Here is an 18,110-nt window from a genome sequence, read left to right as displayed (position 1 = left end):
TTCTGAGCAAAAGAAGCCAGAAAGAAGAGATTCCAGTCACATAAAATGCAAACTAATCCATAGCGATAAAAAACAGTTTGGAGTTTGACTGTGGCCAGGAATGAAGTCAGGTCTGAACTGCAAAGTGGTACTATAATCTTTTAGGGGTGATGGAAATGTCCTGTGTCTTTAACACGGTGTGGTTTCATGGGCATATACCATTGTCAAAGCTCATCAAATTGTTTGCTTTAAGTGAATGCAGTTTTTTCACTTTTTATAAGTAACTAATTATACTTATGTATATCAGTTATTTCTTAAAAAAGATTTTAAGAATAAAAATAATCATGTAAAGAATATTAGAGACCAAAAATAAATTACACACATTTGAAAATCAAAAAAACAATGTCAATGCACTTTCTATTATATTTCTGATGTTCATAACTACCAATAACAAGAAGATTTTTGTTGCTTTGTTTGAGAATGAAATATTTACCATTATGGTGGATTTTAAGCACATTCTCCATATGCAAGTGTCCTAACTGGATGTTTTTGGGATAATTGTTACACATGTGGCAGGTAGCATACAGCATGATGACTTTGAACAAGGAATCAATAGCAGTGGAAATGCAGACTTGTCTGAAGTCCTAAGCAGTTATTATATCAGATACTGGAAGGGAAGTTCATGAACTGGAAATTAGGTGAACGTCTGGTAATACTGGCACACTCCTGTGAACAGGTTTTGTGTCTAATTGCTTCCTGGGTGTTTTACCATTGGCAGATTTGTGGGAAGTCTGCCCAGTACAAACCATAGCATAGAGAACTAGCTACTCCCTTTCTTGTTCAGCTAGAGCTCAGAAAATGATGAGTACACCAGTGCCAGAGGGGAACTGCTGCATCGATTGATTTTTTAGTGTTAACCTTGCATTCTTGGAATAAACACAATATTGCAAAGTGTTAGCCTTTTTATGTTGCTGGATTCAATTAGCTAATGTTTGATTTAGGATAATTGCATGGATTTTCATGAGAGAGCCTGGATTGTAACTGACCTTTCTTGTATTGACCTTGTCAAATTTTGGTATCAAAGTTTTTTTGGTCTTATAAAACAAGTTGGCCTCATAAAACAAGTTTCCTTTCTCTGGAAGAATTTGTATAAGATTATTGTTATTTCTTCACTAAATGCTTGAGAGAATTCAACAGTGACAACGTCTTGTCTTAGGGATTTCTTTGTGGCAAGGTTTTAAATTTCAGATTCAATTTCCTTAATAGATATAGGACTATTCAGCATTTCTATTTATTCTTGTGTCAGCTTAATAAGATGTGTTGTTCTAGGAATTTTCCATTCAAATTTACTACCATAAATGTTTTTGTAACATTTTCTTATCTTTTTTTTTGGGTGTGCTGAGGAAGATTTACCCTGAGCTAACACCCATTGCCAATCCCCCTCTTTTTTTGCTTGAGGAAGATTAGTGCTGAGCTAACATCTGTGCCGATCTTCCTCTATTTTTTTGTATGTGGGACACCGCCATAGCATGGCTGGTGAATGGAGTAGGTCTGCAACCTGGATCTGAACCTGTGAAGCTGGGCCACCAAAGCGGAGTGTGTGAACTTTAACCACTTGGCCATGGGGCTGGGCCCTTCTTATCTTTTTAATACATGTAAGATCATCACATTTTAATTTTTGCCAACTTTCTCTATTATGCATTTGTTTTCAAATTCAGTGATTTCTGCATTTATCTTCCTCATTGCACTAGTATATGTCCTGCTCTCTTTGTGTTTGATTTGCTCTTAATTTTGTAGCTTATTTATATGGAAAATCAGATTACTCATATTCAGCTTTTTTCTTTTCTAATTTAGCTGCATCCCACAAGTTTAGATATGTCATATATTATCTTTTAGTTAAAAATATTTTCTAGTTTTTGCTGTGATTTATTCTTTGACCTATAGATTTTTAAAGACTTTTTTGCTTAATTTTCAAGGTAGTTGGGCATTTTATAGTTATCTTTTTAATATTTAGGTCTATCTTCTTATATTTAAAAACACATAAGACAGTATTTAAAATTTATCTCTGATAACTCCAATAATAAGCCACCCATGAGTCTGTTCCTATTGTCACTGGGGTCAGATAATTGTAATTGATCAGGGACTGAGAGCTGAGCTGTCTCCAAGTTTTCTACCATCGGTTGAGCCTGATCCTACACTGTAGGCAGCCAGGGGGACCTGAGCATTTGGGGTTTTGCTAGGACACCTCCCCCATGGAGGATCCAGAACTTCAAGTTTTGTCTCTTCAGTGCTATGAGATTAGAGCAAACGCCTCTTCGATTTTCAGCAGCATTTTGTCTACCTTCTTATCTCTCTTTTAAAAAGTAGTTGCAGAAAGTTGGCTCACTTGAAATTCCTTTCTCTCCAGGATCCTCACCACACAAGTTCTGGTTGTCTTGACCATTCTCTGATGTCATCACAAATGCTTTTTTTTTTTTTTTTTAATTTTATTTGGCTTTTCTAGGTATTTTTGTGTTCGTGTGCCACGTGCCGCTTCAGGAGAGCCAGAAGCAGAAATCAGCTGCTTCCATTTTAGACTCTTGAGAATCCATTCCACACACGGCAGCAGGAGCATTTTCACAAAATTTTAATGGGAGCATGATGCTTCCCTACTCCAACGGCTTCTTAGCACATTTAGAATAAAATCCCAACCACTTTCCATTACTTACAAGATGCTGGTCCCTGCCTCTCTCCCCACTTCATCTTACACCCCACCCCACCCCTTCCACACTTGCTCTCCTCCAGCTACAACGACCTTCCTGCTGTCCCTTAAACACCCCAAGCTCGTTACACTCAGGCCTTCACAGGAGCTGCTTCCTCTGTTTGAAACGCACATCTAACCAGGTGTTTGTGTGTCTGGCTTCTCAGTTCACGTGACAGCAACTCACAAAGGCCTTCCCGGACCACCCCCATCTAATGCAGCTCCTCTCAATGACGCACATCATATTATGATGTCATATTTCCTTCATATTACTTATTGAACGTTGAAATTATTTTGTTCCTTTATTTTTTGTTTTCTCACACTAGAATATAAGTTCCACAGGGCCAGGCCTTGTCTCTCTAATCTTCTCACCTTGTGACCAGCCTGGAGCAGGCCGACAGTGCATGTGTGGGGCTTAATCCACCCAGCTTTGAGGGCACAGAGAGGGAGAATGGGGTGGAGACTAACACACGACAGGGCCCTAGGCTCCATTTTAATATTTGCTCAATCCCCTTCATATTTCTGAGAATGTCTTTTTGCTTTTAGGAGTTCCTTGTTTTATTTAGAGGTATAAATATACTCTCTACATAAGCACTCTGAATAGATAACCAAGACTCTAGTTGCTGCTGTCTCTGTTTAACTTCTCATAAGCTATAATCTTATAAGCACTCATTATATCCATCCTGGAAAGTAACCAGACCTGAAAATCAAGGGAAATGTTCCCCGGGTGAAAACAGTTTCTAATTACAGTAATAATAAAGAAGAGGAGATGGATCAATCAACATGCAAGTCTTCTTTTTAATTTTTCTTTTTAGTGTGCATTACATTTAATATGTATTTCTCTCAATTTTCCCTTCTAATTTTAAAATTCTGATAGTAACTTTAACTTTTCTAAGATTTAGAATGTTTTAATCAGCAAAATTATGTTTCATTTGAACTTGCATAAATTTGAAAAAAATCACGTAAGACTTTAATGCCACATTAATCATAGAAATATATGATTTAGCATTTAAACTACACATTAAAGGATATGCTTGCTCTTAACTGCAAGCAACTTCAATTATTTCTCATTGGATATCCTTTGTATGTTGATCAGTAAATACAGAAAATAGGACAGTTTGGTTCTCATTTACCTTCTTGCATAGAAATTTAAAGACTTGCATGAATCCTGTAGGAGCAGGGAATCTTCATTTCACTCACCAAGGTGCAACGTGAGACCCAGAAACCACTGTTAGCTTTTATTTGTAAGGAAAAAGGGAATCACGCCGGACACGTGTGACTGAAGTAAGCCCAGCCCAATCGCCATCACTTGTCCATGCACACCACAACTCCAACCACACAACATTTCTAAACAGTTCCCGAAGTGTTTATGGGCTGCCTTGGTACCTCTGCACATGCTGTTCCTTCCACCTGGAATGCCTCTCCTTCCCCCAAAATATCTTATCACTTGTCAAGACTCAAGTCCAACAGCACACCCTCTGTGAGGTCTCCTCTCAGTGTTCTGTCCATACCTTGACTGGAACATTTATTTCATTGCACTGTCTTCTTCCACCAGCCTGAGAGGTCTTATCTGTCAACACTTTTGTGTCCTTCCAGCAGCTGTCCTTCCTACTACAGAGTAGATACTCAAAACACACTTCTTCATTGAATGAACAATCAGCCATAAGACCTTTACCTTGCTTTCTTCATTTAAAAAATTCTCATTTATTCTTCAAACTTATCCTCCAGAGGTAGGGCTCATGTTATTAGCTAGAAAGAGCAATTTTAGCTTTTTGATAACTGCCTTTGGCCTTATCACTCAATGCTATGATTTTAACTGTTTTTTTCTTTCCTCTGAAAGGGAAGGAGGTATAATAATCACTTTGAGTATTTGATATAAGCTATGGATAACCTCTCCAGAATTTATTCAGAACCACCTACACACAAAACTGATCAGTATTAGGCTCTAAAGACAGACGACCTGATTCAAATTCTGGTTCTGCCATTTACCAGCTGTGTGACCTTGGGAAAATTAGTTAATGTCTCTGTGCCTTGGTTTTCTCATCTTTAAATGGGGATAATAATACTACATATGTCATAGGGTTCTTGTGAGGATTAAATGAGTTAATTATATAAAACATTTAGAATACTGCTTGTCATAGTAAGCCCTAAGTAACCTATTATTAGTAGGTTCCAAGAACTGGAAGTACCAAGATGAATTGAATGTGATTCCTTTCCTTGAGGAGCTCAAGTGTCATGGGAAGACAGATGTGCCAATAAAAGACACTGTGGCAGAGGGAGGGACAAGGGAGCAGAGAGGAGCGAGCACTTTCCTCCTGAGGCCTGGGCTGGGGCGTCAAGGAGTGTTCCACATGGGAGGCGGTATTTTAGCTGAGACTTGTGGATGAGCAGGAGTTGCTAGTTGGATTAGTTGGGGATGTGCATTTTAGGCAGATATAAGCAAAGACACAATTTATGCAGCTGGGGTGCATGAGGGGCGCTGGGGCACAGCAGCCACCGAGTGTCCTTGGCATAAGGTCTGAGCTGGAAGGTCCTGGGGAGTGCAGGTGAAGCACACTGCAGACACTATAAGCTGGTCCATTCAATACTCATGTCCAACCACCATCTCCCCTGCCCTCCCCACCACAGAGTCAGGGAAGCAGAACACTAGGCTTTCCCATCAGGTGAGGTCCTGGGTCAGGCATAGGGCTTTTGCTGGGAAGAGATTCTCTTAGAGAAGAAAAATGCAAAACCTTACAAGGAGAAGGCTTCTTTGGCCTTTTTGCTTTCTTCCTACCTGGAACTTGGGTTTGAGGCTTTAAAACAGGAGGCTGAGAGCCATCTGCTAAGGATGCCCCAGAGAGCTTGGTCCCTGGTGGCTGCACTCAGTCGCTGCGCTGCCTGGACCACCTCCCTCTGGACTTCTTGCTTGTGAGAAACGTCACAGCTGGCCAGGCTTCCTCTAGCTTAGAGCCAAAGGCATCCCTAACTGACACAAGTGGTAAGCAATGTCTGGTCACACAAGGCCTGGAATGCTCTGCACGGGAGCTATGACCTCCACATTTGGGCACTGTGGTATAATTTAGGGGCTGCAAGGACAGCTTTGCAGTCACACAAGCCTTGGTTTAAATCACAGCTCAGCCAGTTACTCACTGTTTAACCTGAGAAATCAGTTATCCTCACGCTGAGCCTCACCAGGGAGACGTGTGGAGAAACTGTTTTTAGAACAATAACTTTAACCACGGGAGCTGGATCTGGTGGAGGAGGTCAAGAGCGGAGGACTAGGGAGAGTCTGCCAGCAGCCTTCCAGAGCCAAAGAAACCCTAACTGAAGATTCAGAAATAATTTCAAAACTTAAAGTGGATTCTAATTGACATTTTTAGCCAAAATACATTCTGATGGTGCTGGATTTAACAAAGGTTCTTTGAGACTTATAATACAGATATGACTAAATGTCTTAGAACAAGTTGCTCTAAAGTTCTTCAGAAGAGAGGCTTTCTTCCCATGTACTATAAATTCCTGTGGCATCTTGTATCATCCCCAGGAATGCAGTGAGGAGTCCAGAAATAACTGATGAGACTAGCCAGGACTGAAGGAACGAATCATTTAAGAGTTATTATTCCACGCCAGCCATGCTATCAGTGCTCTAGAATCTGCTGATAACCAAAGTCGTAGGAAATTTAAGTACAACTCCATTTCCCTTGTGCCCACTTAAAAGCTCTAACGTTGCTCTCTGTAAAGCCCGGGTCAGGGTTAATTAAGCCTAGGAAGTAGGTGGTGCAATTTAAGAGACAACAAAAAAGATTTGCCTCCAAATATCTAATTATACATTCTTGTTAAGAATGCTTGAAAGTTCTACATCAGAGATGATCTACTCTGAAGAGTACAGGAAGGAATCTTGTCCAAAGCACATGCCTTGGGTAGGAGCAGCACATTTCCATCAGCAACAGCCTGATGGAGAAAATCTGAGGCTCAGAGGGAGGATAACTGATTTCTCAAATTACCCAGCTAGGAACTGGCCAAGCTGGGATTTGAACTAGGGTATGTGTGACCCCTACATTATACTACGGCCACTCTCATGTCCTCAGCCTCCCTGCTCCCAAACCCACACAGTCTGCAGGTCACACCCTCCAGCTACAGCATGCAAGCAAGGCAGCCAACTGGGTCGTGACAACTTTCCGCTAGCTCTCTAGGAGTGGACTCAGTCACGTGAGGCCGAGCCTGACACATGGCTTTGTTGAGGAACCTTTTAGCTCCTGGCTGGCAGAGGAGACACATTCAGGAGTGGAGAAGGGTCTTCATTAGACAAAACGAACTATTCGATGCTCCAGCAAGTTGCCTAGGACCGTGCACACCAGGAAGGTGGGATGAACAATTAGGCTTCATGTCTATTTAAATCAAACAAAATGGAACTCCCAAGGATGGTCTAGGACTTATTGATTTACCCGTCCCAGGAAGCTGACAGTTGTAGAATCTCTGGAACTGGTCCAGAGGCACGCATTTAAAATTTGGCACTCTTGCTTCAGGACCACACGCGTGGGAAGAGTGTGAGAATGCTCAGATCAAAACGCTTCTCCTCCTTCTCCCACACAAAGGCAGAGAGAAAGCTGTCCTGCTTTCGGGTGCAGGTTCTGATCCGAGATTCCTGAGAGTTCTAACCCAGCGAGAACATGGCTACCTTGTAAGACCAAGAGAGCCATGAACTTAGCAGCAGAGGTTGGGGCTCCAAGAAAGGAGGGAATAACACGGGGGCAGCTTCGCGGTCAGTCATTTCACTTTGTCACGTAGGCGTCTTTCCAGGGTTCACAGCACTCACCTCGGCCTGCCAGACGGGGTTCACGGTGTTGCCGATGATCTTGGATCTCCTCTCCTGCCCGTGGTGAGGGAGGGCGGGGAAGATGCTGTGCTTCCCAGGCTGGATGGAGATCTTCAGGTAAGGGTCTGGGTTGAAAAACATCCCTTTCTTCAACCCCATGGCCTGGAAATCTATAAAATAAAGGATACTTTAATTTAAATGTGGTTTAGTGAGGTTAAAGATCACATCAAGCCTTACACAAGGACAAAGTTCATCTAAAACATGAAAAAATCTAAAAAAAAAAAAAAGGAAAAATCTTTCGATCTTTAGACTATTATCCACCTCATTACAATTAAGGACTGATACGTCTACAGAACCCACTCTATGGAACATCTATGGGCGTGTATTAAATAGTTTTGGTGAGAGAGCCTTCTAATAAATCAATACGACTGGCACTATAGTCACTATGCTTTTCAAGAGAGGACCTTGGCCCTTACTGGACTGGACTTCTGGTGTTCCTTGGGCAGGTGAGGGGTTGAGGGTCACCCAGCAAACTTGGGTGGACACTGAGGGAGGAAATCCAACTTTGAAAATTCCACAGGTCTAGGTGAAAATTCCTCTGCAAAGTGGATCATAGAAAAACAAGGGCTGTCATCTCACAATAAATATGGTCTTAACCGAATAAGGAGAGAGAGAATTCAGAGAAATAAAGAGAAAGAAGAGGGTTAAAAGAGCAAAGAGCACAGACAGTAGAGGAACGAGAAAAGAAAACACGGCCTCCATGGAGCTCAGTGCATATCAGTGAGGAGAGTTTTGAGAAACCATGATGTTAGGCAGGCAAGGTGGGGAAAACTGAGCTGTTCTGTTGAATAGAAATTCTGATCACATACAATTTCATGCTGTGGAGAGAGAGAGAGAGAGAGCACAAGACCATTTGTGATAATGGTTTATAATTATTCTGGATAATTTGAAATCATTTTATATTTATTGGAAATATATTTATGATGTCAAAAAACATAATTAAAAAAATTTTCTATTATTGAAGTATTTCCTCCCAAAATTATTCCCATTTATATATATGTGAAAGAAACTGAGGTAAAGATACATTGAATTGATTCCCAGCCATGGTATAAGTTGTGAGGTGTTTGAGTAATTTGTTACTGATGAAAAAGTACAGAAGTTTTCATGTGAATTTACTTAAAAGTTACTCTGAGTTGATTTGAGGTTATCTCCATAATAAAATTATTCTTCTCTCTTGCATTATAATAGACTGCCAAGAGGGGAAAAAAGGATAGAAAGTACAACAAACATCACAGAAATCTGCAAAACCCAGGACAAACCCATAAGGAGTCCGTGCAGAACAGAGGTACACAGCAGCCCAAGACCTCCCTCCTTCATAAGGTTGGCTCTTGGCTAGTATCTGGGAACTGGATCTCAGGAGGGTTCCCACACCTCAGAACTGCTAAGAGTGGCTCACTGTGCCTAAACTGCTTGTGCAAACTATGTGGTCTATGCTGAACACCTGCTTTCCTGCTGGGAGTCTGGAATTTTGGTACATGCTAGGCAGAAGGTGCCTATGTGACCTATGAACCCCCAGTGAAAACCTTGGGCTGTGAGTCTGTAACAAGCTTCCCTGGTATATAACATTTCACATGCATTGTCACAACTTGCTGGGGGAAATAAGCGCATTCTGTGTGACTCCACTGGGAGAGGCCTCGTGGAAGCCTGCCCCTGGTTCCCTCCAGACCTCACCCTAAGCGCCGTTTCTCTTTGCTTATTTTGCTGTGTATCCCTTCAATGTAATAAATCACACAGCTGTGAGTACGATTACACGCTGAGTTCTCCTGGTGAATCATCAAATCCGGGTGGTTCTGGGGACCCTGACCCAGAGTGTGACAGACATATAGATTCATTCATCATAAAAGAATATGACCACCATCACCTCCACCACCACCTACCATTTACTGGCTAGTTACTAAATGCTGGGAACCATTCTATGACCTTCAATACATTATCTGATTTAATCCTAACCATGAACTCTACAAGGTAGATAGTATATCCCTGATTTGAGGAAGAGAAAATGGAGGCTTGTGAGTTAAGTAACTTGATGAGGTTTTCAGAGCTGGTCAATGTCAGAAATGAAATTTGGACCTTTCTCTTTGATTCCAAAGTCTATGCATTTAACTAATATGTTCTATTACCTTTTTATAAAAATGCCAACTTTGGCATAGGTTAAATTCTCAAGTATAAACGGGTCTTTTTTTCTATACTCTGTTCTGTCAAATAACTCATCCATAGCTGTATCAATACGTCTTTATCATATGTTTGATACCTGATAAATTTAGTCACTTTTCATTGTTCTTGTTTTTTCCCAAAACCCCATTTTGCTCTACCACTCACACACTTATTCTTTCAGATTAATCTTATTAATTTTTTAATAAACTCCCTCCAAAAAATTGGGATTTTGATTGGAATTGCATTGAATTTGTAGATTAATTTTGGAAGAATTGGTACCTTTATAATACTCCTCATTCAAGAACATATGTTTCTTCATTTTTTTCCCCAGGTATTCTTTCATGTCCTTCAGTAAATTTTTATGCTTTATAAAGACTTACACATTTAAGTTCAATTTGGATCTTATTAAAATATACATTTCATGAAGTAAAAATGTTTGAAAACTGCTGCAGTATGGAGTGTAATTACAAGTGCACTGGGCTGGGAGTCAGCATACCTAGACTTTTGTTCTGGAACATACTATTGAGCTTTGTAACTTGAGGAAATTGACTTAACTCTTTCAGGTCTCAATTTCTTCATCTAGAAAATTGTTGGAATGGACGTCTATAAGACCAGTTTTATAATTTTCCAAAAGTAAATGACAGATTAATGGGAACATTTTAAGATTATTTCACATTGTATCCAGCGTCAACCATGACCAGATTTTTTTCCCCATTTCCTTCCAGTATTTTCTTTGCATAGTTGAGACCATACTGTATATACAAGACAGCATTCTAGGGGCCGGCCTGGTGGCGTGAGTGGTTAAGTGCATGCGCTCTGCCACTGCAGCGGCCCGGAGTTGGCCGGTTTGGATCCTGGCGGCCCAGGGTTCGCCGGTTCGGATCCCGGGCGTGCACCAACGCACCACTTGGCAAGCCATGCTGTGGCGGCGTCCCATATAAAGTGGAGGAAGATGGGCACGGATGTTAGCCCAGGGCCAGTCTTCCTCAGCAATAAGAGGAGGACTGGCAGATGTTAGCTCAAGGCTGATCCTCCTCACACACACACACACACAAAAATACAGCATTCTAAATATTTTCTTTTGCCTAGATTATATCATAAAGATGTTTCATGCCTTTTTGAACATTTTGTATACATAATTCTTAAGAATATACACTATTTCATTACTTGGGTCTATGGTAATTTCTTTAACCAGTCCCTAATTTTGAATGTTTAAACTGTTTTGAATATAACTGTGAATAAATCTTTATTTGCATTTCTGATTTTTTTAGGTTAGAGTGCTAAAAGAGGAATTCATTAAAAATTAAGGGGATATTATTTACCTAGGAAATTTATTACCCCCCAAAAGTGGTAAAAACAGAATATATAAACAGATTTGAGAAGTAAAGCATTTGCATCAAGAATCTTGCTTTGATATGTCTATTGTATTCTTGAAGCTTTCCAGAGAAGGCAATTTCACGATCTACCTCTCTGATCATTTCTCATTCTAAATCCTAAAAAGAAAATCAGTCCTTTCACATTACAGTATCTCCAGTTCTTGAGTTTTCTCGAATTTATCTCTCTGTATGCAGGAGTACATGTTCATGTATGACTTGCAGGTAAGATGCAAGGATGATGTTCTTTGAGCCCTTGCAAACCTGAGAATGTGTTTCTCTTGCTTTCTCATATAAATGACAACCTGGTGGGCAGAGAAATCTTGGGTAAAAATATGCTGCTTTCAAAACTCGGCAGACTTTGCTTCATTATTTTGGCATTCTGTACTATCGGAGACAAGTCTGAGATGAACATGAGGTTTACTCTTTCGTAAAACATATATTCTCATGCTTTTTCTGCCCAGATATCTACTGTGTCTGTACTTGAACTTTTTTTCTGAAAAATTGGCATTTGTCTAGGTGTTGGTCTCTGCACACACATTTTTTTCTCAGCACCTGATAGTCTTATTTGAAGATTCCAAATTATATTTGGCTCAAGAAAGTTTTCTCCTATTACTATTATCCTTTCAATTTATTCTGATCTCTTCATCAAAAACACCAGTTATCTATGTGTTGGCCCTGTATGTGTTATCCATCTTTTTATTTCCTCATCCTTTTCATGTCTTGCCCTTCATCTGTGCATTCTGGGGGAGACTCTCAAGTCAGTCTACCACATGACTGATTCTATGCTGTAGTGGTGGTTGTGCTCTCTACTGCTTCCTAAAGCTCATTTTTAATTCTATGATTGCCCCTTTTAGAATTTATTTTAAATCTCTCCTTGACTATGACAGACAGAAAAATTACTCCTCAAAGATGACCATGACCTAATCCCTGGAACCTGTGAATACATCACCTTACCTGGTAAAAGGGACTTTGCAGATGTGATTAAGGATCTTGATGGAGTTGGGGAGATTATTCTAGATTACCCAGGTGGGCCCAGTGTAATCATAAGAGTCCTTATAAAAGGGAGGGTGGAGGGGCAAAGTGAGGAGAAAGTGATGTGACAACAAAGCAGATTGGACTGATGCAGCCACGAGCCAAACACGCAGGCAGCCTCCAGACCCTGAAGGAGACAAGGAATGGATTCTTCTCTGGAGACTCTGGGAAGGAACCAGCCCTGCTGACAGCTTGATTTTAGTCCCTTAAGATTCATTTTGGCCTTCTGACCTCCAGAAAAGTAAGAACATATTTGTGCTGTTTTAAGCTACTATGTTTGTGGTAATTTGTTCAGGAATAAGCGGAATAGGAAACAAATACAATAGGAAACAAATACACTTGGCTTTCTGTTTTTATTTTTGCCAGCTTCAAAGAATTCCCTATTATCATCTTTCCTTCTCTTAGATCTCGTACTTAATAGGTCCTGCACTTCTCTGTATTTGATTGAGACTACGAGCAGACGAGTGATAACACTTTACTTCTCTTCAGTAGATACCTGTCAACAAAAGACTCTCTTTTTCTCTTGAATGTTACATTCTTCAACATTTTTATATGGTAGAATCTTTTCCCCACACATTCTTCAAGTCAAAATTTCAGTTATTTATCCATGAATAGGTATTTGTCCTGGTATTTGTCCTGGTATTTGTCCATCTTCAGTCAGTCGGTTGTCCAAGTGGTTGCTGTTGGACTCCTCATCCCAGCTTTTACACTCAGAGACAACCAGCATCTGGTCAATTTTTTGATACTTTATGGGCTTTGCCTAGATATAGATTTGTTGATCTTTTTACCTTTTCTTTCTTTGAGGCATGGAATTTATCATGATACTTTAAGTAATATTTACCCTTTTATTCTAGACAGACATAGTGAATTAAACACACACACATGTTCAACTACTCAGTATTATACTTTCACGACCATTCCAGGCTTGCTTCTTAAGCTGCTAATTTTACACCTCCAGTCACATTTCATTGCTGGCAATTTTTGCCTTCAAATAAGTGTAAGAAAAATGATATATTGGGGGGCTGTAGGAGATGAACCAATCCTGATCACCTTATCACGTAGCTTTTTGAACCAAATTGGGAAGAGTTCCTTTCCTCTGGTGGGTCTGTGAGCCCATGACTGCATGGCAAAACCAAAATGGAAACCAGTTAGTAGCAATTTCCTCTCCTTTCCCAGTCCCATGCTGCCCATCCTGCAGGGCATCCCTCTTAGGTTTTAGGATTTCACTGAGATTTGGTTTGTGAAAATTCCTCTTCATTTCTGGTGGGTAGTTTTCCTGGTTTATACTGTTTCTGAAGGTTTGTACAAATAATTGTTACTTCTCAAGCATTTCAATGTGAACATAAGAATGGCGAATCAGGAATTGTTAAGCTTTCTGCTCTACTAATACAAAAGTATTGAGTTTCTTTCTTCTTCCTTTTTTTGTTAACCTAGACAGACATGCTAATATTGTCAATGGATCTCTCTTTCTTGTTTTGTAAAAAATACTTTTTTTTAGAGCAGTTGTAGATTCACAGCAAAATTAAGAGGAAGTACAGAGATTTCCCATATACTGCCTGCCCCACACATGCATAGCCTCCCCTATTATCAACATCCTCTACCAGAATAGTACAATTGTTACAACTGATGACCCTACACTGACATATCATAATCACAGATGAGTGATAAATACTATACTTCTCTTTCCAAAGTCCATAGTTTACATTACTATGGTAAGCATCACTCTTGGTGTTGTACATTTTATGGGTATTCACAAATGTATAATGACATGTATCCATCATTAGAGTATCATACAGAGTATTTTCACTGCCCTAAAAATCCTTTGTCCTCCATCTATTCATCACTCCTTCCCCCAATCCCTAGAAACCACTAACCTTTTACTGTTCTATAGTTTTACCTTTTCCAGAATGTGACATAGTTAGAATCAGACATCATACAGTATGTAACCTTTTCAGATTGGAATATGCATTCAAGATTCCTCTATGTCTTTCCATGGTGTGATAGCTCATTTCTTTTCAGCACTGAATAATATTTCATCATCTGGATGTACCACAGTTTATCCATTCACCTACTGAAGAACATCTTGGTTGCTTCCCAGTTTTGGCAATTATGAATAAAGCTGCTATAAACATCTGCATGTAGGTTTTTGTAAGGACTTAAGTTTTCAACCCATTTGGGTAAATTCCAAGGAGTGCAATCACCAGATCATATGGTAAGAGTATGTTTAGTTTTGTAAGAAACTACCAAAATGTCTTCCAGAGTGTCTGCACCATTTTGCATTCCCACCAGCAATGAATGAGAGTTCCTGTTGCTCTATATCCTCACCAGCATTTGGTGTTTTCAGTGTTCTGGATTTTGGAATAGGTATGTAGTGGTATCTCGTTGTTGTTTTAACTTGCATTTTCCTGATGACATATGATATGGAACATCTTTTCATATGATTATTTGCCATCTCTATATCTTCTTTGGTGAGGTGTCTCCTAAGATCTTTGACCTATTGTTCAATTGTGTTGTTTTCATATTGTTGAGTTTTAAGAGTTCTTTGTATATTTTGGATAACTGTCCTTCATCAGATGTATCTTTTGCAAATATTTTCTCCCAGTCTGTGTCTTGTCTTCTCATTCTCTCGACGTTGTCCTTCACAGAGCAGAAGTTTTAATTTTAATGAAGTCCAGCTTATCAGTTATTTCTTTCATAGATCACATCTCTGGTGTTGTATCTAAAAAGGCATCACCTTACCCAAGGTCACCTAGGTTTTCTCCTACGTTATCTTCTCGGAGTTTTATATTTTTGCATTTTACATTTAGGTTTACAATCCATTTTGAGTTAATTTTCATGAAGGGTATAAGGTCTGTCTAGATTCATTTTTTTTTTTTACATGTGGATGTCTAGTTATTCCAGCACTGTTTGTTAAAAACGTTATTTTTGCTCCATTGTATTGCTTGCTCCTTTGTCAAAGATCAGTCGACTATATGGGGGTCTACTTCTGGGCTCTCTATTCTGTTCCACTGATCTATTTTTCTGTTCTTTCACCAATACCACACTGTCTTGATTTATAGCTTTATAGTAAGTCTTGAAGGTGGGTAGTGTCAGTCCTCCAACTTTGATATTCTCCTTTAATATTGTGTTGGGTATTCTGGATCTTTTGCCTGTCCATATAAATTTTCGAATCATTTGGTCAACATCCACAAAATGACTTGCTGAAGTTTTGATTGGGATTGCATGATTCTGTAGACCAAGTTGGGAAGAACTGATATCTTGACAATATTGAGTCTTGCTATCCATGAACATGGAATTTCTCTCCATTTATTTAGTTCTTCTTTGATTTCATTCATCACAGTTTTAATGTTTTCCTCATATAGATCTTGTACATAATTTGTTAGATATATACCTAAGTATTTCATTTTGGGGAGTGCTAATGTAAATGGTATTGTGTTTCTAATTTCAAATTCCACTTGTTCATTGCTGGTTATGTAGGAAAGAGATTGACTTTTTGTATATTAACCTTGTATCCTGTGACCTTGCTGTAATTGCTTATCAATGGATCTTTAGACACACATGTGCTTTACTGGGGATCACTTAGACATGAAAAGCCTCAGTTGACTGCCCGTCTCCCAAGGACGCGTACACACTTCACTTCTGTGATCTTGGATCTCTGACATTTATGGCCTGCAACATCTCTTGGTTTAACAACAAGCTAAGTCAATAGTTTTCAAACTGTGCCCAATGAAGTCCTAGAGCTTCATGCCATTGTGTCTCCTCAGAGACCACTTAGGGTGGAATTGAGTGTGTGGGGCTCTGAAGTTTGTACATCATTTTAGCCAGACCAACTCAGTTTTTCTGTATACTTTTGATTTTGAAATTATTTTAGATTTACAGAAGAGTTGCAAAGATAGTACAATACCCTTTACACAGTTTCTCCACTGTTAACATATTACAGAACCACGATATATTATGAAAACTAAAAAATTAACTAAATTTCTTTAACTATTAACTAATATACTATTAACTAAATTACAGACTTTACTTGGATTTCACTGATTTTTCCATGAATGTACTTTTTTGAGCAGCTCAGTTTTTATCTGTTTTACAAAGTGGGCTACAGGTGAGATTTTATTTAGATAAAGGATCTGCTAGCTGTCCCTCTCCCCAAGCTTTCCCCTACCTCCACTTTATAAACTCTTAATAACTGCTACTTGGCAATGGAGGAAAAGTAGAATAGTAGCTTCTCTTCTCATCATCTCAAAGTGCTTTTGCATTGATTACTTACTGAATCCTCCAATATCCTCATGAGGTCAAGGGGAATGGAGCACATATTTTTAATTTTACAGATGGAGAAAGTGAGGCACAGAAAGGTTGAGTAACTTGTAGATAAGAGTCAAATTGAAGCAGGTCTCCTGACTGTTGGCTGACATTCTTAATCTTTCCACAAGGGCTTCAGGTGAGCAAAACGTACCTGAGAGAGAAAAGCTGATCAGCCTCCGACTTCCTTGCCCTTGGACGGTCTCATCAGAGCCAACGCTTTTAAAAATCTGTAAGAAGAAGGGAAAATGGGAGACAAGCAAAACAGGCATTGAAACAGATACTCACACTCCAACACAAACACGCTTAATCGCAGTATCTCGCCAGCTAGGTTCTATGGAAGACAGCAGTGTTGTGATGTCATTACGCTACTATTGATTAGAACAAGCTTCTAGCAACTTAATGTCTTTCCCAGTAACAGAAGATCTGCTAGTGGGGATGAGGGGTACTTTTCAGAGAAATGGAAATCAATAAACACAATTACTGTAATATTAGAGGCCCTTTGTAATTACTTATGTAAACAATGTCTTTTCAAATTCAAATTTGCAAAAAGTATTTATCAAAGCAGGCCCTAAGGCAGTAGAATGAGAGATCAATAGATATTTACTGTTGTAATTATAATGTTTCCATTTAGCAAAGGATAGTGTTAAACTGCTGTATCTCCACTTCTTCTGATCTGTATTATTATCTAGGGATTTCCAGGAAATTCTGTTTATTAGGGAGGAGCCTGGGCATGGCATTGAGAAGCTACTCTCTTATTTAATTGTCTTCCTGGAAAATTCCAAAACACAATTGTTATCCGGGTTATCTGCAGTCGAGCAGGTATTTGCAAACCAGGTTGCTAAAATGTTTTATTTTCCATCATTGCTCAATATATATCTGTTAATGGATTAATCAAAACAGCTAGAGTCCTTGTTTCCATTCTCTTCTAGGTAAGTTTTACTCAGAAACAATTCTGAGTATTTATTCAAAGGCAGAGTTACCTTTGCATACACTGCATATTTGCAGAAAATAATTTTTTAAATCTGTTTATTAAGGGAATCCATACAGGGTCCACTTTCTAAAAGATAATCTGTACTGAATAAAAAAAAAAAAAACGGGCCACTTGATGACCTGTAGCTCAGTCTCTTTGTTTGAGGCTGTATGGGCTTGTTCTCTCTCTTCCTACTGCCTCTCAGTATTCTTGATGCTATGAGTTGTGAGTGGATGTTACCATCAACCTGCCTCATAGGAGACTGGGAGCAATGACTGGGCTTCACTAGGGCTCACAGCTTTGGCCCAAGGAGAGTACAAGGGGATCATTAGAACACCTCCTCACACTGAAGTTGGTGCCCCTGGTGGGCCTATGCACTTGGCTGCAGCTTGTATGCAAATCTCCCCAGCATGTCTGCTCTTAGGCCCAAGTGCAAGGTGCGTATCAGGGATGCTGGGCAGCTCAGCAGAGGGAACAGGTGTGGGTGGCATATAGAATGGGGCTTGGCATCAAGTGAGATAAGAGATCATGAAACTCTCTGACAGGTCTGTGCCTCTAAGAGTCTCATTTGACAATAAAGAATCAGGAAGACAGGGCCAGGATTGGTGAGTTGGAGCACTGGCTGGTGTGAGGCATTAGCTCTCTTCACACTAGACAGCCTGTTTCTTCCTTGACTGTGTTTGGCCTTCACATCACCTG

The 18,110-nt window shown here is 39.6% G+C and overlaps 1 protein-coding gene across 1 annotated transcript in view; it reads right to left on the bottom strand.

The window, feature by feature from the left end:
• HECW1 (HECT, C2 and WW domain containing E3 ubiquitin protein ligase 1) overlaps positions 1-18,110 on the bottom strand; it is a 223,173-nt gene that overhangs the window by 127,721 nt on the left and 77,342 nt on the right. The window contains exons 4-5 of the mRNA XM_058534679.1: positions 16,593-16,668; positions 7,515-7,684 (exon numbers count right to left, since the gene is read on the bottom strand). Coding sequence (XP_058390662.1) covers positions 7,515-7,684; positions 16,593-16,668 — 246 coding nt within the window. The remainder of the gene's footprint in view (positions 1-7,514; positions 7,685-16,592; positions 16,669-18,110) is intronic.

Source organism: Diceros bicornis, chromosome 41 (assembly GCF_020826845.1).
Source record: "Diceros bicornis minor isolate mBicDic1 chromosome 41, mDicBic1.mat.cur, whole genome shotgun sequence".
Taxonomy (NCBI): domain Eukaryota; kingdom Metazoa; phylum Chordata; class Mammalia; order Perissodactyla; family Rhinocerotidae; genus Diceros; species Diceros bicornis.
The sequence above is the reverse complement of the archived record's forward strand: the minus strand, read 5'-3'. Positions and strand labels throughout refer to the sequence as shown.